Source organism: Phasianus colchicus, chromosome 8 (assembly GCF_987193195.1).
Source record: "Phasianus colchicus chromosome 8, bPhaCol1.hap1.1, whole genome shotgun sequence".
NCBI lineage: Eukaryota > Metazoa > Chordata > Aves > Galliformes > Phasianidae > Phasianus > Phasianus colchicus.
The window spans coordinates 12,103,363-12,125,333 of record NC_143443.1 but is presented as its reverse complement, the minus strand read 5'-3'; the positions used below and the strand labels follow the sequence as shown (position 1 = coordinate 12,125,333).

The 21,971-nt window shown below is 50.3% G+C and overlaps 2 protein-coding genes across 6 annotated transcripts in view; one reads left to right on the top strand and one right to left on the bottom strand.

Annotated features, from left to right (window-relative positions):
- Positions 1–477: 477 nt before the first annotated feature.
- Positions 478–7,316, bottom strand: ANAPC16 (anaphase promoting complex subunit 16). The gene is made up of 4 exons (XM_031602942.2): positions 7,217–7,316; positions 5,669–5,826; positions 2,606–2,680; positions 478–725 (listed from the first exon to the last, which is right to left on the bottom strand). The coding sequence occupies exons 1-4, from the start codon at positions 7,270–7,272 to the stop codon at positions 610–612; spliced, it is 405 nt and encodes a 134-aa protein (XP_031458802.1). The 5' UTR covers positions 7,273–7,316; the 3' UTR covers positions 478–609.
- Positions 7,011–21,971, top strand: part of ASCC1 (activating signal cointegrator 1 complex subunit 1) — a 27,362-nt gene continuing 12,401 nt past the window's right edge. Inside the window, exons 1-7 of one of the 5 annotated variants that reach the window (XM_090144938.1) lie at positions 7,011–7,094; positions 8,538–8,672; positions 9,593–9,692; positions 10,517–10,614; positions 11,950–12,128; positions 18,506–18,642; positions 20,613–20,732. In XM_090144938.1, the coding sequence (XP_090001064.1) occupies positions 8,564–8,672; positions 9,593–9,692; positions 10,517–10,614; positions 11,950–12,128; positions 18,506–18,642; positions 20,613–20,732 (743 nt within the window). In that variant the 5' untranslated portion in view covers positions 7,011–7,094; positions 8,538–8,563. The other 4 variants (XM_090144942.1, XM_090144941.1, XM_090144940.1 and 1 more) reach the window with 4 other exon arrangements.

The following is a 21,971-nucleotide window of genomic DNA, read 5'->3' as shown; positions in this document are numbered from 1 at the left end:
TGTTCCTTTCATCACACCCTTCCCCTCACCCCCCTCCCATAGCAAGTGATGAAAAGAGAAATGGTTTCAAAGACAGAATTATTTTATTATCACAGAACAATTTAACACATAATGAGGAAAAGGGTTTCAGGGTATTCAGGATACAGCTTCTGCATTAAAGAGCGATGTACTACCAGCACTGTGCAGACAAAAGAGAAACAGTGCTGGAAAGAAAACAGTTTCAGCAATACAGGAGAACCGCTGACAAAGAGTCACCCTTGCAGCTGACCCAGGATGGGTCTCATCCTGTCAATTCTCCAGAAGGGCTGGGACTGCAGAGCCTTTCTGACAGGGCCTGGAAGTGCTCTGCAGAGGCCTGGCTGGAGTGGCAGAGACGCACGCTTCCCAGGCAGGAGATAACCTGGGCCAGCACGCAGGAGGGAAACGGCAGACCAACTTACTGGGTTCCTTCCCCTGCCATTCAGCTTTACGTCTCCCCTTCTTTCTTTCTTTCTTTCATCCCAATCCTGCTGACACAGCTGTAAATACCCTGATAGATGGTGGCGTGTTTTGAAGTTGGGCCAGAGAGTGCCTTTCTTCTGCTCTCTGGCAGCAGAGATCCAGACGTGCTCAGCCCGAGGAGGGAGTGAATCCCAGCAGCTGCTCTATTGGCTTGTACCTCCACTCATCTGCCTCCAGCTCCTCCACCAGACCGGCCAGTTTTTCCATCCGCGCAACTTGTTGATCTGCAAGAAGTTCAAAGGTAACCGTGGTTTGACACGACACTGCAATTAAACCTTGCAATTAGATGTAAATTCCCAGCTGTCAGTGCGAAACAGAGCGCAGAATCGACCCCACCAAAAGCTGATTTGAATGCAAACCCACTGTACATGACAGCATGCGCGAATGGTGAGAGGACCTCACCAGATCACACAAGGAAGCAAAAGGGACAGGCTTTTCTGCTTGGGCAAGGCTGAATCTGTCTTCTACCTATCCCTGCCCCTGCCACAAATTGTAACAGGGAAACACGAGGACAGTGAGTGTAAGGAGGTGCAAACAGCATGGAGTTCTTTTCTTTAGCATGAACATTTATGGTACAAAAGAACAGAGGAGTTTAGAGAAAGCCTGGCCTGTACAGAGCCACGGGCAGGGCTGGATGCAGTGCAAGGAACATCTCTTGCCAGTGATGGTCCTTTGAGAAGAACCTGGATGACTGTACCAGAAACGCGCTGCAATCAGAGCGTGCTAACAACGAAGAACCTCACAGAGGAGAGGCAGGTTGCCTCCCCGGGGTTCCCTGGGACAACTTGTTCCACTCAGCTTTATTTAAAACCAGTTGTGCGCTTGGCATGCAGGCTCCATTTTCAATTAAATGAGCTGAAGTGGTACAGAGATGAGAATAGCCCTTCTCTTGGCTGCACTGCAAGTTTCATAGCTTGGCAGCCTCTTGAAAAAAAACAGCCTGGCGGGAGCCAACTTGCTAGCAAAAGGCATAGCATAAAATGTGCACAATTTGTGCTGACTGCAGCCGCAGAGGTTGGGCGCTTTTAAAAGTGCCTGTTCTCACTCCACCTCCTGCGACTTGGTATTTTGGGAGCTATCAAACAAACAAACAAAACGATGACCTCGATCTTATTTTAAGCCTTTCCCCTTTCCTTCAGGGAGGCAACCAGCGCTCCACAAACCAGTTCCAGAAGCTGCTGCTCATTAGGGTGCCAGTCCGCATGGCAGCCGCTGGTAGTTACAGCCACTGGTAGTTACAGGTGCAGGAGAGCTGGGGCTGTGGAAACAATGGCTCCAAAGTTCAGCTTTGCTCTGCAGCCGAGAAATGAGAGATCACGGCCTCATAAGCTGCTGCACACCCTGAGACCTCCTCCTGACAGCCATCACTGGTGAAGGACAGGAAACCTCTCCGGTCTGAGACAACACATGGAAGTGCCCATTCTAACTGATGAGAGGTGGAGCCCAGAAAGGATGTGACCCTCAAGAAACAGATGGGCTCTGGTGCTGAGCTCTGCCCGGCATTCTGAGAATGAAGCCGTGCAGTTAAGCCCAGCGTTCAGTTATCATCACCTGGGCCAAGGGCACAGATCCCAGGAGAGAAGCAAAAGCTCATGCAAGGCTCCTGGGGAGGGACAGAGCATAGTCAGCTCCACCACCTCACACCACATAGTTGTGCAGAGCAGTGCATCCTTTCCCAGACACCTCTGGAAACCTCGCTTGACCCTGGCAGGGCTGTGAGGACTCAGCAGGGAAACAAAGGCAGCATCAAGTGACTTGCCTGAGGCCAAAAAGGCAGTCGGTGCTGGGCCACCATCAGGTCGTGGGCGTTTCCTGCCCCAAGCCTCCTCTCCTGGCCTCACCTCCTGTGAAGGCACCCTGCACAGGGTGATGGAAAAACAAGCTGCAAGAGGCACGGCCTATTCCCACCCAGGCTGTGTGGGTTCCCTTTGCTTTGCATAGGGCTTGCAAAAGGACTTGCTGGTAGCCTGACTTGGCATTAATTCACAAACTTAAAAGGCTATTCTGCTTTTTTGTGGTTGGCACCCTAGAATATGTCAGCCTCTTAGCTGCATTTGCCCCCATCTTCCCTGATCGGCGTACAGCTAAAACATAATGTGCTTACCGTGTTTCACTTGCTTTAATGTAGATGCAACCTGATAGCTGAAGACAGACTCACAAAGAAATCTTTCCGAGCCATCTGTAAATAGAAAAAGGGAGGTGGTTTCATCTGTTCTGAGAGCTCTATGATGGAGCAGCCCTAACCAAGCACTGTGGCCAATATTGTTATATTTGAGCTGTGGGTTTCCCCATCTGTCTAGTTTCAGTGCTTTCTCTTGCAGTGAGCGTGCAGCGCTTTGGTTTCTAGGCCTTGCAGTCAAATCCTACCAAGGGTTTTCAAGTGGGGCAGGCAGGCAGGCAGGTGGCTGTGCTACCTGGGAGCCATCGCTTCTGAGCACAGATTGCTTGCTGGGTGGGAAGCAACCACTGCTACAGCAGTGTCAGCAGGTCTGGTCCACCCAGCCTACGCTTCCTTCCTGGGGAGCTTCCTGGGGCGCAAGTGGCAAAGGAAGGGGGGTTAAGGGGGACAGTGCTGCCCCACTAAGTCTTGTGCAGCCAAGCAGAGAGCAGGAGGCAGCTCTGCTCCCTTGGAACTGCTGCCACAGCAAGCTCCACTCACAGGCATGAGGACGGCATGTGGCTGTGCAAGATATACAAGGCCAGAGGCGGACAGCCCCACAAGGAGCTCACTACAGCCCAGCTGCTCCCATTCATGTGAAGCAGTACACAGGCATGCTGCTCGTGCACCAACTTTGGGAGGCCGGTGGCTTGAGGCCACGACTGCAGCCGCTGGGCTCCAGCAGCTGCTGCATGCATGCAGCAATGACACTTGCAGCCAGAGAGGACATGTGAAAGATGCGCTACAGAAGAAAACTCAAAGCTCTCCCTTTGTTTTTATGTATAACACCAACAAGCCAGCTACTGAAGCTTGTATGTGCCAGCAGCTTAACCACCCAGACATGAAGTGCACTGACACCTCCTTGCTTGAATAAAACCATACTGGGTTTCGAAGAGAAAGGAGAATGGCCAGGAATGGCCACGAATGGCCATTCAGATGGATTTCCATCAGGCTGGAAAATCTCCTCTGCTGCAAATGGCTGCTTGGAAGGGACCTGTGTTGGCTCACAGTAGGAGGCTGTGACCCTTCTGCAGGCTGCTGAAACCCAGCACCTGTCCTCATGACCAGCAGCAGACCCGGCAAGCCACACACACCTGATGGAAACTGCAAAGAGCTGCGTTACTTGAGCCCTCACCTCCCTCAGACATGTGGAGAATCACACTCTGCCATGGCATTTTGGTTCTAAGTAAGCTGAATAACTTCCAGAGTGCTGTCAGGTTGGCACAGGGGCTTTGCTCTTAGTAAGGCTGCAAATCCACAAATATTGTTACATTCTCCCCATCAAGTAATTTTAGTCTGCTTTTAAATAGAAGGTAAGCTAAGCAGAAGTTAGCAAATATTATGACAGCCTCTGATTCCCTCAGGGCTCAGACACTTATGTCCTTACAATGCTTTATGATTTCACGTGGGCATAGACCATAACCCCGCACAAGGGATTTCAAATACCGTGCATCTTACAAGCTAAATCAGATAACTGATCATACAGCATCTGAAGACTAAAGCAACCTGGTATACAGAGCTAATTGTGTGCCAAGGACTAATGTGGCTTATGCCACTTCCTTTTCCAAAAAGGACTGATTTAACAACAAGCGAATTAGTTACAGCGGCAATAAAAATCAGTCAGTTAGCAGGGATTTTTGAGGAGGAAACTGGTACGCAGCAACCACATGAGCAACTGCCTGAAGAAGGTATGAGTGTCATCACCTGTTATCTCACAATGAAGAAGCTAAAGTTTCCTGTGACAGGGAAAGTGTACAATTGCTGCTGCCACCCAAAATGGATTGGTCAGCCCAAAATAAAATCAAGTACATGCTGCTCACTGTAAAGATAAGGAAGAGCAGCAGCTCCAAGGCTGAGGGGACAGATGGACCCCTGGCACCAGGCCTGGACAACTAATCTGAAGTTGAGTCCTGGGTGAGAAGGAAGAATTGAGCTGCACCACAATTGCAATATCCTCTCTTGCAAGCTCTCAAAATACTATGTTAATGCTGTGCCATTTCCAAACATAACCAGCACTGCTCAAACACTCTCATTACCTCTGTGGGAGACAACTGCCTTCCCTCTCCTCTGATTCCCCATTTGCCTCCAGCCCAGCCATCCAGCCTGAGCAGCTCTCAGGAAGAACAGTTGCCTGTCTATTTGCTAACGTGAAGTGCTTCATTATTTTAATTTGTTTTGAGGACTCATTAAGTTCTATGAACAACTCTTTAGTCATAATTACTTCAATAGACTGGCATACGGACTCTAATGTGTAATAAAAACAGCGATTACAACACAGAGCTCAGTTCCCAGCTGCCCTGTGCTGCCATGTCATGTCCATACCTAGGGAAACCCAGGCATGTCTGAGCCACGGGGCCAAGGCCAGCTAATATAGCCCTGTAGAACACCCAGGGGGAAATGTGCTCAGCCTCTAAAAGTCAGAAGAGAGGTCTAGTCCCGATTTGCTGCTGAATTTGTGCCATACAGCAGGAGGCATACCTCCAGCTAGGTCAAGGGTCCTTATCATCCCTTCGTGCTGCTCACGTAGATCTCTGCAGCAAGGTCTCAGCTCGGGTTGAGAGCCAAAACAAGCCTTGCATTTCCTGGCTAGCAGGGACACAGGCTGCCTTCTGTACTAGCCAGTCCAATCTAACCCCAGAATTTCTTTTGCCAAGAAAAATACTCCTGCCTCAGCTATCTTTACAGTAATTCCTGTCCGACTTCAAAGGATCAGCTAACAATGAGCAATTAATGCTGTCATGTTCCCTTTCAGGTGGATCACTTCCTTGTCTGAAGCACTGTCACGGACTTAAAACTGAGGTGACTGCAAGAAAAGTCACTTCCTCACAAGTGACGGGAGGCAGGGAGAGCCGGAGCAACGAGGCAGGCCATGGGAAAAGGCACTGCGACAGGGCCTGGCCCTGGAGCTTCCTTCCTCCCCCTGGCTTCTGCCAGCCCAAGTCTGAGCAGGCCCTGGGGTCCCACGCTTGTGGGGAAGGAGGAAGTGCGGAAGTCAGCCAGCGCAATCACCTTCCAGCATCTCCCCGGCTCCCTTGGGGTAGGTGAAGAGGGCCTTTCGGGGTGGTGCCAGGTCCGAGACGCTGAAACCGGATCCTGTCACAGAGCTGCCGCTGACTCCACCAGCTGAAGAGGATGAAGAGGAGGCGGCCATTTCACCCCGTCCCAGCCTGCAGCCATGGAAAGGAAGCAGAGCACAGTTAGGAAGGGCACCTCAGCGGCAAATTTTCCCACTTCTGGGCCAAGACGTCAGTGCTAACGGGTACAAATAGGACCGGGAGCCTCGTCCCAAACACACACAGGGGCAGGAAGCTGGCCACAGGGTGCATGCCCTGGCCTGCGCACATCCGCTCCGGTTGCACCGCTGGAGTTCCCCAGCACATCACAGCGGCGGGGCACGCAGCCAGGCACGCCCATCACGGCCGACTCCAGAGCCAGCCGCTGAGAACGGCTGCGGCTTCGCACCCTGTTTAGCCGCAGGCAGCCGTCACGCCCCACGGCAGCACCCCGAACGGTGGGCAGCCCTCAGGCCGACCCTCACGGCGAGGGGCTTGGGAATGTCGCGGGATCGCCGCAGCACATAAAAATAACCCGGTGCAGGTCGCTGACCCAGCTCCGCCGGCCGTCAGCTGCTTGGCTCCGCTCCCGCGAGCCATAAAAAGACTTCTTTATTTTGGCCTCGTTTCCAGGAGCACAAACACAGAGAAAGCCCCACTCCCTCATAAAAGCTGGAAGCCCGCGGGACTGCCGGTTCCCGTGCACATCCTGCGTGAAGCGCACCGCGCCCCGGCTGCAGCAACAGCGCCCTGCCTTGCATCAGCGCCCGCCTTGCGTCAGCTGCCCTCACAGCGTGCTGGGCCTCCTGCAGCGCCACACAGCATCTGCCTGTGCAGCACAAGGCCGGACGCTGCTCGCCTGCCTTCCTCTCGGTCTTTTTAGAGCGACTGTCTGTTGCTGCGTTGGTGGGAACGGGATATTTAACACTTGTCCAACGCCTCCCTCGGTGCACAGAAGCCGCTGCTGGGCTGTTCTAAGTGACAACGCTCGCTGCTCCCGCACAGCGCCTCCCTCCCCAGTTCGGGTGTTTCTGTCCAGCACCTTTTGGCAGGCTCTTTTATGTATCGATGAATCATACAGCGCCCTATTACAGTGCATATCTGGAAGACATTTTTTACTGCGAGACACGGTAGCGGCCAGCCCGCAGAGCGGTGAATGACCCCCCGGGGCGCTCATCGCCCGCCATTTTGTGTGTGGGACGGGGTTGCCCGCCCGCCCCGCCCCCTGCCCACACTCCTGCCCCGCACGCAGCGGCCTCCGCGACGCCAGTGCGCCTGCGCCGCGCGCACCATGGGCGGCATCCCCCCCCCGCCTCCCCCCAACCGCCGCGCATGCGCCACACCGCGGCCCCTCCCCGGCTTCCGTAGCGAGCCGCTTCCCGGTGAGTGCGGCTCTTGCCGCCGACGCTCCGCTCCCGCCCGGTCGAGCGCCCTCCCTCTCGCCGCCCGCCCCCTTTCCGCCTTCCTCCCGCCGCGCGGCTCGGCGGCCCGCTCCGGGCCTCACCTGGGCGCCCGCACCGCTTGGCGCAGGCGGCGCGCGTGATCGCGCTCGCGGTGCATGCTGGGCCGGGAGGGCGGGCGGGCGCGCGCTGCGCGCGGCCCCAGCCGGCTTCCGGTGGGGGAGGGGGCGGTCACCTTGGCGACGGCGCTGTCGCGGGGCGGGTCGTGGGTCGGTGGTTCTGCGCGTGCGGGGCGGGGCGGGTCGTGGGGGAACGGGAGTCTTGTGGCGGCGAGCCGCGCGGCTCTGCGCGCAGCGTGCGGGCTGTGTGCCTACCCTGGCAGTGCCGTGGTAGCGCTCCCACAAACGCTCCGACGCAGGGCGGCGTGCTGCCGGAGCTCTTGCTCGCTGGCAGGAATCTGTTCTAAAAGCGCCTGGGTACGCGGAGTTGTTGCACGTGAACGTTTCGGTGACGCGTATAGGTTTGAGGTCTGCCCGGCCGTGCTGCTCGCCCAGCTGCTGCACGCCTGCGTGCGTTTTCCACAGCGAAAATCAGCCCGCGTCTCGGAACACCTCCAGGGTTCCCGGCGTTTGTCTCAAACTCGCTGTATTTTTTCGGAGGGAATCTTGTTTTTTGTATTTTCTGTGGGGAAAAAAAGCACCACGTAAGCTTTGAGAAGCACAGGGGCCACACAGAGTGGTGCACTGAGGAGACACAGAAATGCTGTACGGGGCTTACAGAGTTTTTAGCGTTCTAATATCTAAAGGCTGAAGGGAACCTGGGTCCTGATGTCCTGTAGCAGGGCAGCTGGAGGGGAAGCTCAGCTTTCCTCCATAGAAATAATGAAGGGCCCGCAGAAGGGCAACACAGCTGTGAGCTGGAGCAGGTGCTTTATGGGGAGTGGCTGAGGGAATTGGGATGGGTCAGTCTGGGGAACAGGGGAGACCTCATCACTCTCTACAACTCCTGAAAGGAAGTGGTGGTGAGGTGGGGGTTGGCCTCTGCTCCCAGGTAACAGCAAGAGGCTGAGAGGTGACAGCCTCAGGTTGTGCCAGGGGAGGGTCAGGTTGGGAGTTAGGCCGCGTTTCTTCTCAGAGTGGTGGTGCATAGGCACAGGCTGCCTGGGGAGAATGGGGGAGTCACCGTCCCTGGAGGTGTTGCAGAGCTGTGGTGCTGAGGGATGTGGGCAGTGGTCTGGTGATTGAACCAGATGACCTTAGGGGTCGTTTCCAACTGTAATGATTCTATGCAAAAGGACAATGGGAGACATGCTGGGGTGGTTGGGCACGGCCCTTGCAGAGCTGCTGAATGCTGGCAGGGTTTGAGGAGCTCAGGGATACCTCTCAGGACTCGCCTGCCCTCACACAGCTGCGTGTATGTTTGCAGCTTGCTGTCCTTGGAAGAGAAGTGTGATGGATGTCCTGCGGCCCACCCTAGTCAGGATCGGTGGGCGAGTGTACAGGAAGAACATCATTCATGAGCAGGTCCAGCAGCAGCAGGAGGAGGAGGACTTCTACACAGGTGTTGTGCCGCACGGGATCACTGCAGTGCTGTGGGGACAGAGCTGACACTTGGTGTTGCCTCTTGTGTCTGTGTGCATGAGGGCCTGTCTGTGTGGTGGAATGAGCTGTGAAAAAACAGAAAAAAAACACTTTGTGTTGGGTGATCACTGTGACCAAAGAGTGGATGTAGCCGTAATTACTCAGTATGCGTTTGGATGACTGTTGCTGGCTGTTGATCACTTTTGCTGGCTCTAAATGATCTCTAGTAAAGGAAAAAAAGCCACGCCTTGGCTCTGTAGATCTGTTTTTCGTGGGTTCTGCTTCACTTTATGTTGTCTTTCTGCCTACATGCTTGTTGTAGTTCTGTGTGAGTTGTAGACAGAGAAAAGTCCCTTTGTTGTCTTTCAGAGAGAATTTTGGTCGTGGTGTTTCTCCTTTCCACCCTGCCTTTCAGTGAAGGTTAACAAAGCAGTTATAAGCTGTCTGCTACCCAGATGCATCCCTGTATGTGTGGGGAATCACAGAGAACCCTCCCAGCCTCTTTCTGGAAAGTGTATTTGATTTTAACTGGCACAAATCTCTGGACCCTTGAACTGAAACTGTCCTCACCTTTTATTTTTATTTGCAGAAGACTTGTAAGTTTCTGCTTCGGTGTCTCCGTGTGTTTTTGGAGAGCAGTGCAAAACTTGGAGGAGGGCGTTCCCACCAAGCTGTTGCACAAATTGCAGCCAGGATAAAGCCTAGGCTCTGAGTACAGGCTCTGTGCACCTCCCAAGCAGGCAGATTTTGAAGCAGTCATTATGGTTTTTTTGAAGCTGGTACAACGTGAAATAAAAAGCAGTTAGTTGCAGCAGAGGGGAGTGTGTCTGTTACTTTCTTCAGCCTCAGGGGAAGGCTGTGAGGCTGTTGTCCTACATATAGTGCTGCTTTTCCTGGTAGGGCCCAACGACTGTGCGGATGAACCATGCGATGCCTTTGTGGTGGAAGAGACTGAGAAAGGTTTCCAGTGCAGAGTGGAGGTTCCCAGCCCCTTATACAAGTGAGCCTATGGGGTTCTGGTTTCTGCGAGTTGCCTTTGACTGGGGAAGCTTTTCTGCGCAGAATACATTTTGGTGGGGTTCGGGGTCAGCGCCAGATCTCTGAAACACATTGTGTTTTGTGTCTGTCCTGCTTGTGGGAGAGGAAAATTGGCAATGCCTTTCTAGTGCCACGCTTGACTCCTAGCCTTTGCTGTGGCAGAGACAGCAGGTGGTGCTTTCTGGCTGGTAGGAGAGTGTTTGAGCATCTCTTCCCTTGAACATGAAAGTGTCAGCAAGAGTGGAAGAAAAGGAGAAAGAACTGGGGTGAGCAGCCTGCCAGGGGGATTTGTGAAAGCTTTGAGAGAAAGCACACGCACCTGGAACCGACTGTTGACTCAGATCTGATGTTCACTGGGAAGCCTGCCACGTTCAAAGCTTTATCCAGTTAGTTTTGACAGTTTTATGGGTTAAATAGTTTTACTGAACTGTAGAGAAGGAAAGGTAATCTGTTGTTTTTGGATGCTGGCGAATTACTATCTTGAGCAACACACCAAATGGGAAGCGTTGTTAGCTCTTTGTCTGGGGTTACTGGGGGGAAAAGTGATAACGTGGATGGTAATGCTGTGACAGGATGTGCCACAGCTGAAGCAAGTTGTGAGCCACTGCCTGTCATCCTGTGGCCATGGGCTGATAGCAGCCACTGGGCCTGCATCCTGAACTGGCTGCATGCATCCCTCTAGCATGGACGTGTCACCTGTCAGGGGAGCCACTGGGGCAGCTGGGGTGTGGTCCCTGGTGAGGAGTGGTCCAGCCATGCTGTGCTGTTTTGCTTTTATACCTCCAGGTACATAATAGGGAAGAAAGGAGAAACCAAGAAGAGACTAGAAACAGAGACTCGAACCTTGATCAGCATTCCCAAGCCTGGAGTGGAAGGAGAAATTGGTAAGTGTTCTTTCACTGGCTCTTCCACGGACAAAATTTGAGCAGGGAGGAGGAATAGGGCGTTTTCCTTTAACTCCTGCTTCTGGCCCTGGCTTTCTTTATAGCCCTGGGAAAATCACCTCCCTTCTCTCTTAAGCTTTTTTTCCTTGACTGTAAACCTCTACAGAACAGAGTAAGAATCTTGAGGGGAGGGGAAAAAATTCCCTTTTAAGCCTATGAATACTCTCACTGAAGTTGCTTCTTAGAAACAAATGACTGGCCTGTGAACTTTGGGCTTTGAACCCAAATGTGCTTTTTTTGTTGTTGTAATACCATATCCATTAATAAGGACTTGCAGTATACATCTAGAAAAAAGTGTTGTGTTATCTACTTAGACATGAAATGAACTTCATCACGTTCTTTAATATAAGCAGTATTTTGATGACGTTGCTGTCTTTCTCATAGTGAGAGCAGGCATCCTTGTACCGTATGTTCCTTCTCATCACTTGCAGTGACTTAACAAGACAGGAGGTGTTGCTCACCGGGTTGCTGCCTAAGTGGGAATCCAGAGGGCTCTTGCTGTGCAGCGTAGAGTTACACTCATGATGGGTAGGGAGGATTAGGTGACAAGGGACCCAGCTGTCGTACTGCACAGGAATGTGGTGGCACTTCTCAGTAAGTGGGGCTTGACTTTTTCCTGAGAACTGTGAAGAACTGTTAGGAAGGCTGAGAGATGTTGTAAACATGTAATAGTAGGAAGCCAAGAAAATCTTGCTCTTTGCAGTTCTTTCCTTTCAAGATGAAGTGTCCTCTGTTTGGTGCATACACAAACAACATAGGCCATCCTGATCTTTTGTAGATTTCCTTTGTCGCTTTTACTGAGAGACTGCTTTTATGAAAACATGAAATAATGCTCTAGAAATCTGAAGAGCTGCTGAAGTGAGTGACTCTTTGCAATTGTTTTTTAGACACACAGAGGCAGCTTTCTTGTGAGCAGAGGGATACTTTTGATGGCATCATCCTGCCTTTGCAGAGGAAAGTACAGCCGTGCCAGGCATTTTGAAGTCAAGCAGGGAGTCTGGCAAGATTTCTCTGTGCGTGGCTGGGAGTTTTAATTCCTGTCACTTCAGTGAGTCTGGGATAACAGTAGAGAGGTGCTGTTGTGCAGGTTTTTCTAATTCCTTTTTGGCAGCTCCCGAATGAAATGTTCTTACCTTCACAAGATCCACCAATATCGAGCAGATCAGTATCATGCAAAATCACGATCCATTTATTTACTGTTTATTTTACACGAGTGACAGCAATTTCCCTGTAGCATCATGAGAACCAGCCGGGTGTCGCTCTGTTTCCTTGCAGTGATTACAGGACAGCAGCGCGGCGCTGTCATCTCGGCCCGGACACGCATCGATGTTCTTCTCGACAGCTTCCGTAAGAAGCAGCCCTTCACACACTTCCTGTCCTTTGCTCTCAACCAGCCCGTCATCCAGGAGAAGTTCCTGCAGTTCAAGGAGGAGGTGCTAGAGAAATGCTCACAGGTAAGAATCCATGTGAGAGCTCCAGCTGGAGGAAACCCCTTCAGCGGTTTCTCATTTGCTGAGGGAGGCTTTTGCCCTTTACCTCAGAGGCCTTATTTCTTTGCTTCCTTTCCTAACAATGTATTTCTAACAGGCCTTTTGCTTAAGTTGGTGGCTCTGCTGTGAATTTATTGGGAAACCTTTTGGGGAGCGATTCACAAGTTTGCTGCTGCTTCTATTTCACTTTTCTTTTGGTTACTGACAGTGAATGAGGATGGGTGTCAGGAAATGACTCGGTAGCACACGTCATGCTGCTAATGTAATCACTTCCCTTCTTCCCCATGAGAGCCGGTGCTGACAGTCCCTCCTACTTGCCTTCAGATCTGAGAGCAGCAGGAAATAGCTAGGCGTAGTGAAAATAGGGATGGGATGAAGTGAAAGTAGAGCATTCCCTGTTGTATTTTAGTGTGCTTCTGCTTTGACAGAAATGGTATCTCAGTGCATAGGGCCAGCCTGGGAACAGGGAATGGTGTTATTAAATTGCTGCGTCCTCTGAGTCTGCTTGGAGGACATCTCTAGGCAAGAGGAGTGAGTTCCCCTTTGCAGCAGCTGAAGGTTAGATTGCATGCATGCAGCAGGGTTTGTGGGCTGGTATTTTTACCGTTACATCCGTTGCTCCTGCTTATGTTTTTCAAAGGGAAAAGCATAACCTTCCTAATTGCGCAGCTTGAGAAGTATGGTTTCCTGTGTGTTTATGCTTTGTGTGTGAATTACCTGATGTCTGGGGAAGATTTTTCATGTCTGCTTGTACACCAATTGTCTAATCTCTAACAGCAGAACTGGGCTGGCTTTGCATTCTTGTTTCTACAGGCAATTCTGATTTAAGTTGTTCTTCTCCACCCAGCTTTTTATTTCTCTGACATTCCTAAGAGGTTTCTATCACTCAGATTTTCACCTAATGTCAAGTACAACTGGTATTGGCCAATAGATACAGGAGTTGCAACAAGTGCATTGCCGTGAGCACCCATTCCTCAGGTTAGGAGACTACCACTGTCTTGATCTTCAGTCCCACGATCTAGCATTAACTATCCTATATTAAAGCTTTCCTTTATTAAATAAAAGCCCTAAAGTCAGGGGAATGGAAACATCACAATGAGGACAGAGCGAGCCAGCCCTAGAGCTGGTGTCAGTGGTCGCCTGGCTCCCCCTGTTGGTTGTTCCAGTGCTTGTGGGGGTCACTGAGTTATGGGGAGAGAGGCACCTTTTGGGAGAACTGTTAACTTCAGCATGGGCTCTGGCAATGTCTGCTCATGCCTTTGGCTCTGGACTAAGACCACTGCATTCATCCTGGTGTTTTTCTTGCCCTTTATCCCCTTCCAAAGAGACATATGGCTGCTACAGTCCTTTGCTTGAATCTCCTTTTACCCATCAGTCCTTTCAGATATAGCTGGCTCTGCTCTGCTTGCGGCCTTGGACCATCCTGCTTATCTGATCTTCCACCTCTGGTTGTCTGCCAGTAGGTCTTGTATCTTCCTGCGTAGAGCAAAACCTCGCTCAGTTCTGGCTTCCTGGCTGCTCAGTAGAGTGCAAATCTTTTCAGTGCAACATCTCTACGATGCAGCTTCTTCTATTCATCTGCAACTAATGCCATCATCCACACCGTCATCCTGTGTCTTTATTCCTGCCCCATGTGGGCCTCACTTGAGCTTGCTCCTCTCCTTGCTGAACATGCATTTTTTCTTGCCTGCTGCCTTGGTTTTCTTGCTCTGCAGCTCTCCATCAGCCTAGCATCTGCTGTTGGTCTGCCTTGTTCTCCACGTCCCTCCTAATCTGTCCCTGTTGTATGATTTGTCTCTGCTCGCTCTTAACTATCAGTATGCATCATATCACTGCCTGCCATCCACTTGGAAACGTTTTCATAAATTTATCCTGGTGCTTTTCCCAGCATTGTCAGTCACGTTCCAAAGGAGCTGTCTGGGAACATCTGCAAACCTTCCTGTGCCTGCTTGTCCTCCGTGGCTGCAGAAGCTCAGGTTTGGTCAGAGAAGTGCTGAGACCACTGCTTGAGACCAAGCTAACCTTGTCTTCTCTAACCATCTGTTTCTTCTGCAGCCTCTTCATGTTGTGTCTGGACAGCATGGCATCAGCAAAGCCCTGCTCAGTGGTTAGGGAACCTGCAGGCTGGAACCACTGGCTGGAACTGTGCTCTGAACCAGCACCTAGATGTGACTCCTCCTCGTTCCAGCAGCAGCACTCAAGACATCCTCTTTGCATTTTGCTGCTGCTGAGTCATCTGGGCGCTTTTGGGAATCTCCCCAGGCAGTGGCAGCTGGCGCTGCCCTGCAGCAGGGCCCTCCATGCAGTATGGATGCAGGGTGCCCCTGATCTGGTGGTGCAGGGTTGCGTTGGCTCTGTTCAGTGCCCCATGTCTCTCAAGGAGGCTTGAGAACTTTCATTTTTAGCTTGAAATATACAAGTCAGTCAGAGGCAGGTATTTGGAGGTTGGCATATGGATAGCCAAGGAATACACAGTGCTTTATTTTTCTACCCTTCCTTCTCCTGGTATTAGCAAAAAGGCTTCTAGATATATTGCTGCCTGTTAGTTCAGGAGTGTATTGCAGCCCTGTACGTCTCTCAATCACTCTGCAGCCGGTAATGCCACTCTAATACCACTTTATCTCACAGCGGGGTCTGCTGGAAAGCACATCAGTAATGAAAAACAGTAATTCAAAAGTGTGCCTCACAGAGCAATAAGAGAGCTTATAGATTTGTCCAAAGCAACGGGATTTCTCAGGATACTTAGAGACATCTGAATAGATTTCAGGGACATGAGTGTTGAGCTTCTCTTCCTGTTGCAATTTGCTGGTGCAAAGCATTGCAGCATTAGGTAAACTCTAGTCTTTGGATGAACCTCACTAATAGTGGCAAGGAAGGGAGAGACTGGGGGGTGTGCATGTGAGGGTTTCTTCTGGCCATTGAGCATTTGTGAGGGACGTTTCTCTCTGAAGCAGTTGCCATGACAACCATTCATTTATATTTTACAGCATAGGGTTATGTTGGTGGGTGGGTACATGCTTTCTAACTCAATCTTTTTTGTCCTCGAGACTTTCTGCTAGGCAAACCTTGTGTCGAGATGCAGAACACTTCGGGTATCGTTCATACTATGGAATTGTCAGGGCAGCCAGCCAGCGAAGCAGAGCTGTTTTGAGGCTGATTTAGTACAGAGATAAGGAGGTGGCTCACCTGGCTTGGGTCCTTAGTGTTGTGGTGCAGTGGGAGCTCAGGCTGTCTGGGTGACCTTGGGAGTCTCCTAGCACAGCCGTGCTGGTGTTGGAGTGAGGAGGACTGAAGCATTTGTTGCAGGTGGGTAAGGGAAGAGGTTTAGGTTCAGCAGTGAAATTGCCATGAAAAATCACAGTTGGGCTTTTGGAGCTGTGCAAATGCAGCATTTGCAGTCTTAACAGGCTGCAGATGTAGCATGGAAGAGAAATATGATTGCTGTAATAAATGCCAACCTGTAAATATCAAATGTTGTTAATGAGGTATTACATCTCACAGTGGAAGGGACAAAAAATGGGAGGGGTTTTTCAGCCTGCAGTTCTTCAGTCAGTTCAGGAAATGCTGTTTTTCTGGCTCGCTCCTTTGTTTGTGGATTGGGGTGGGAGAGGGCATGTAGCTGGCATGCAGTATCCTGCTATTAGGGAAAAAACAGAAAGCTGTCTGCAAATATTGGAAGCTCTTAAGACAGCAGAAAGGATGCAGCCAGGGAGGAAAAGCTAAGCAGCGTGATCCTTTGCCTTGTCACGCAGAAGGCTCTGCTTTGGTCTTTGGTTTCTCTGCTAAAGTGTCTTAGTTTTATAGGAACAGTGTGCTCAGACTTTGCAAAGAGGTGAAGGCTCCTAATAAAACTCTTTCCTTGTTCCATCCAAAGGAGGAGAGCAAAAGTAGAGGTCTAAGCAGTGAGAGGGAGATCTAATTAAAAGAAAAAAAAAGAGGCGTGGAAATGTGTTGTTTTTTGTGACCACGGCGAGTCAGTGTCTGAGAGAGCGGCACAAGCTAAAATGGGCAGTCACACACAGATGATCCATACAGGGAATGTTCTCCCTGCCCCTCAATGCATCCTTAGATAGCTTGAGTGGTGAATTTTTGAGAGAAGCAGTAGGGTCTGTTTTATGTGTTTGTATCTGCTAGCAAATCCCTACAAACATGCGGCTTTCACATTCCCCTGTCGAATACAGGGGATTCCCCACTGCTTATCCTCACCACTCTGGTGCTGTGCTTTTCATTTTGCTCCTTGCTGTGCATGTGACGCAAGGAATGCTCACCTGTCAGGATCCAGGGGAGGAAACTGGTGCTGGAGGAGTTTGTCACCACAAGGCACTCAGGAGCGTGTCTTGGTATCACAGAATCACCAAGATTGGAAGAGACCCCTAAGATCATCCTGTCCAACTGCCCATATGTCCCAGTGGACATAGCAGTTGAGCGTAGCATAAGCGGGACTGGAATAAGTGGGTTCAAGCACTTTTGCATTTCACTGAGCTGCACCCAACCCAGAAGAAATGTTGCTTGCTCCAGAGAGAGCTACTTCAGACACAGCATCCCACTCACACATGGGGGAGGTGGGATCTTCCGGCCTGTGAAAGAGCTGTAAGTGCTGTATGTGGGAATTTCAGGAGCTGTCTGAAACATCAGGGGTAAACCAGGAGGCTTGTCTGGGTCTTGACCTGTTTGCTCTGCCCTGCTCTTCCCTGCTGGCTGTCCCAGCAGCGGCAGCGCAGTGTGCGGAGGTGCCATGCCAGCACTTTCTCAGCTGTCAGCCCCCACTCAGGTGATGCGAAAGGGCTGCTTTTGGGGCAGGTTGATGTTTACATCACAAACTGTGCTGGGGCAGGTCAGTCCCTGTCCCAGAAAACAAGGGTTGGGGTTTTGCTTTCTGACCTGTGAACTACTTTACTGTACAGTCTTCATCACTTGTGTGCACTGCATGAGTGATGTCAGCTGCTTGTCTGGCAAGATCAACTCAAACTTTCTCCTGGTTGCTATCACCAAGCTGTTGTTTTGTGTTGGGCCAAATATACCCTGGCTATGGGTACCATTAAAAGAGAAAGATCGATGGAGAGGAATTGTGTCTGGTCCTGCACATTAACAGCAGTGTGAGTGAAAGGGAGCAAAAAGGCTTTAGCTGCTTTCCCTCTGGGAAGGAGCGAGATGGAGGCACCCACCTTTCCTGTCCTATGCTCAGGGCATGCCTAATGTAATTCATCTGTGCTTGTTGCAGGTTGCTGCGTGGTGCTGAGGCTTGCAGCATCCTTTGCCACTAGCAGGATTTGGGGTCTCAGCCAGCAATAAAGCAATTAGCAAGGCGAAGGCAGGTACGTGCTCTGTCAGCTGGGGACGCTGAGTTTTGCTCATCTAGCCCAGCCTGTAAGTGCTGCTGTCAGCAAGGATATGGGTGCTGCCACAGCATGAACAATGCCTGATGAGATGTGAGGCATTACACCAGCTGAGGGATGCAGTGTTTAAATGTCGGAGAGGTTTTATTTCAAACTCTGAAGCTTGGTTAGAAACTTCAAAGCTGTCATTCGCAGTCAGTGGGCTTTTATTTTCGGACATATAAATGCTTCAGCAGTGTTGGATTCTTCTGGAGCTTAAAGCGAAGGTTCGTCAGTGTACTGATGGGAAGTGGCCACTAACTGGAAATAATTGTTTTAATATGGGTGTGTTAACCATCCTCAAGGTATTTTTATGAATATTCAAGAAAAGAAAAGAATGTTCCTTAAAGCTGAGCGTAAGCACTGCTCCACCTGGGAACAGTTCTTCCTCAGCAACAACACGTAGCTTTTCTTTTAAAGGGAATTTAAACTTAATTCATCTCAGCAAACTATAGGGCACCTGGGAATGAGAAAAATGTAATTACCAGAGCTGGTATGGGCTCTGCTTATGTTGTGAGGTGCAGCCTGTGTTTAGACAGGATTTAGAGGCTATTCAGAACTTGCCACTGCAGCTGGCTCCAGCTTTATGGCACAGAGAACACACTTCACTCAAGTTCTAATTTTGCACTGACTTGCACGGAGTCCATGGCTGGTGGTAGTCACTGCTCTGATGGCTGTGGAGGTCTTTCTGAGCTGGAGCCTGCCCTAAAGAGCCCTGATCTGCCTTTGGACCTCACTGCAAAGGCAGGTGGTGTGCAGGTGTGTGGTGCTGGGCTCTGCCTCACTCCCAAAGTCTGTGCAATTCCCTTGTTTCAACTTTGAGACTCTAGCAACTTGCCTAGTGATGCAGAGATGAGAGGTTTGGTGCTGGTGGCTTGCTGCTTGTTCCCTGCTATGTGGATCCCTCTGACAGAGGTGTTGTGTGTACATGCTTGAGATGAGATGCTGTGTTTGATTGATTTGTAGGATCATGGGGTCAGCAGCAGCCTGTTCCAGAACCCTGCAAAGCTCCACCTGACACTGGGGACGCTGGTGCTGCTGAACGAACAGGAGATCCAGAGAGCGTGTGACCTCCTGCAGCAGTGCAAAGAGGACTTTGTTGAGTAAGTGTTGCAAAGGGATGTCAGCACCAAAAGGCACCTGTGGGGGGGAAAAAAAGCAAGCTGTCTTTGATGAGGAATGATGAGGAGAGCAGCCTGACAGTGTACCTAAATTCCAGAAATTTAGGAGGCTTGGGAATGTTTTGAGTAGGAGCAGCAGAAATCGCCAAGAAATCACAACCAGGGGGCACAGCAGTACTCTCAGCTCAGTCCCTCAGTGTTCCTTGCAGACCTGCTCCAGACATTTCTCACATCAGTCCCATTGTTTTTGTGTGAGCAATTCCTTGCTGCTGTCCCCTGCCTGCTGCACGGGGAAGAGCGAGCTCCAGCACCTTCCCATATTGCCTACAGTGGGTTCCAGCACACTGCTCCTTCCTTCCTGCCTCAGAGCAGATGCTGAGGTGTCCTTGACATGCATTTCTGGGTGCAGGGAGTGTGTAGGGAAGGCAGCGTGAGCCATGTGAGTCATCACTCTGAACCATTCAGCACCACTTCAAGGAACTGGGCTTTCTCACAGCCTGTTAACATGGAACTGCAGATATTATGGCTCAAACTGTAAATGTGGTTGAATGACACTGTAATTAGCTTATCTCTGTGCAGCTTAGAAATTGGAGATGGCCTGAGGGGCTGCTGTACATATTTATTTATTTTTTTTTGCAATGCCTTTGCACAGAGGCCACGGATTCCTTATTTGTATTTCTTTATTTTCTACCTTGCTGTGTGAAGAATTAGCCATGCTGTGCTAGCTGACACCTGTGGGAATCAATGCATGGCCAAAATTCTTACCTCCTCTAAATGGAAGGCTTCCTTTTTTCAGCTGCTGACCAGAAATGCAGTAGTATTTTCAGGGGAAGGGGCTGCCCACAGTTGTTGAAGAGTGCCACCCTCCTCAGGAGTGGGTTGAACTGAGACAGAGAAAATCTTGACTGTCCATTGCCTTGGAGGAGGAGTTAACACTTGACTGCGTTGACAGGTTATTTTCCCTGCCGTAGCCAAATAAATAGGCATTTAAAATCAATTCAGGCTCCCTTCCACCCATATGAACCTTCATTAGCATTCATTTACTTTTACTAAATGCAGGCAATACTGTCTGAAAGTCAGCGTGCCCTCTTTTTACAATTTTTGGACACATGGCCTCAAGTGTTTGTAGTCTTACTTGTGCTGTTTTCCTCCCAGTAATCATACTGGGAGAGGTAATCACACTCCCCTGTTCCACCTGGGAAGTCTTACTAGGAACCTCTTAGGCAGGCTGCACAAAAGCAAGCAAGGTTAGAGCAAAGTCACACTCCCACTTAACTTGTGGTCATTACTTCTGCCTGCCCTGCACTGCCCACAAAACCTCAGCACTGATTGAGGCTGAAGCACTTGCTCCTGGAAGCTCTTGCTGCAGCGCATACCTCCTGTGATGTGCTCCTGGAGAGCAAGGAGGTGGTGTGTTTGGGAGCAGATAGGCTTCACGGTGCTGCTAGGTGTGGGAGTACATATTACATCCTGCGCGCATTTTAGGTTTCGTGTTCCTGCCAGAGTAGCTGGTGACGGTTTTTAAAGCAATTCTATTTACTTCCAGCATTTGTAAGTGGATGTTGAAATGTACTTAAAACTGCATTCTGCATCAAGTGCTTTTGCCAGTGAAAATCAATGAACTGTAGGCTTTGTGTCACAGTCGCTCTCTTTGTGAGGAAGGCGGCAGCTTCTCTGGAATGAGGAGTTACACCATTCGACTACTGATAGCTTTTGCAAAAAGTAAATAGAGATTTCTGCTTTGAGATGGCCTGTGAGTACTGACAAGTTGACTTACCGTATGTCTGAAACAGTGAATGTATGAATTTAAATTTAAATGTTTTTATGGTATTTTTTGAGATGATGAGACAATAGCAGCTGTAGCTTTTCGAGCTTTAGAAATTAGGCAGGAGGAATGCTACATGCTGCGTTTCTAAAGCAAGTGTGACGTTTTGCTTTTTCTTCCATTTTAGCCAAATTACGGGAGGCAAGCCCCTGAGTGTGGAGGTGACTGGGGTGGAGTACATGAACGACGACCCTGCCATGATGGATGTCCTTTATGCCAAAGTCCACATGAAGGATGGCTCAGACAAGTGAGTTCCTCGTGCCCTTTTCCTTCAGTCCCCAGCATGCGGGCAGCACTGAGCAGCAGCAAGAGAAACCTCGGCTGTCCAAAGTCTGTGGGTGCTGCTCACAGTCCTTGGGCTAGCAGTCAAGAAGATTAAGTCATTCTTGCTTCCTGTACCAGTTAAGGCAGTGATGTGTTTGGTCTTTGACTCAGTCCGTGGTGTTGCGATGAAGGATGTCATTTGTTTCTGTAACAGTCTGTTGGAGTGAGTAATGGTGTTGTGGATCAGGCAGTGATGAGATAGGCAAGGAGGTGTTCCCCAGGTGACTTAAAACACAGGACAACTTGGCCTCTGCTGCCTAGTTTCCAATGAATGGACCAGGTGAATCTGGACAGCCTGATTTATTCTGCAGCATTTCATTATTCTTAAAAACCAGTTAAACAAAAAAGTCCTTAGAAAAATGCAGCTTGATCACAGAGTTGTTTTTTGTGTCTCTGAGTAGCCTGAAACACAAGCTGGGTGTGAAACATCTGTCTTCTGACCTCTGGTGTGAAATGTCAAAGTCAGGTTGGTGTGTTTGTGCTGTTCAGTGTTCTGACGTGGCTTCAGCTGAAGGCTCTGCCACAGCCCTGTCCAGGATGCAGTGATGGCTGGACAGCTTTCCTCCATCTCATTTTTGACAAGTGCATCACCAACAGCAGCGTAATCTCTAAGTGCTTTCTCAAAGACTGGGGAAATGCAAGAGCCACCATTTTCCTGAACTGCTCATGTGAGCTGGTTGGGAAGGAGGCAGGGGAGCAGCCAGGAGAACTTCAGCCTTCTCTTCTTGAGTGTTGGCTTTCTCTTCTTTAGCTTGATCTTTTTCCAGCAGTGCTGCCCTTGCTGTCTGATCCCCTTGCTGGAGGACAACAGGAGCTTGCAGGGGGGGGGGTGAACAGTACAGCTGGAGAAGGAAGGTGCCAGCAGGAACCTATTCAAGGAGGGAGGGATGTGTTCTAGCATCTTCTTTTCCCCAAGGGCCCCATGCTTAATGCCCTGGGGAAAAACACACTTTATTTGCTCTGTTGAAGTAAGAGATCGGATGTGAGATAAGAAAGTGGCTGGGGGAAATGGAAGTGTAACAATTGCTGAGAGGTGGTAAGAACCCAAATCTTCTTTTCCCATTCTCTACTCTTCCGCTTTGAAGTCTGTCCTACCCTGACAGAGGTGAGATAAAGCAGAGGGGGAGGGTGGAGAACCGGGGCAATCCACATAAGCCAGGGA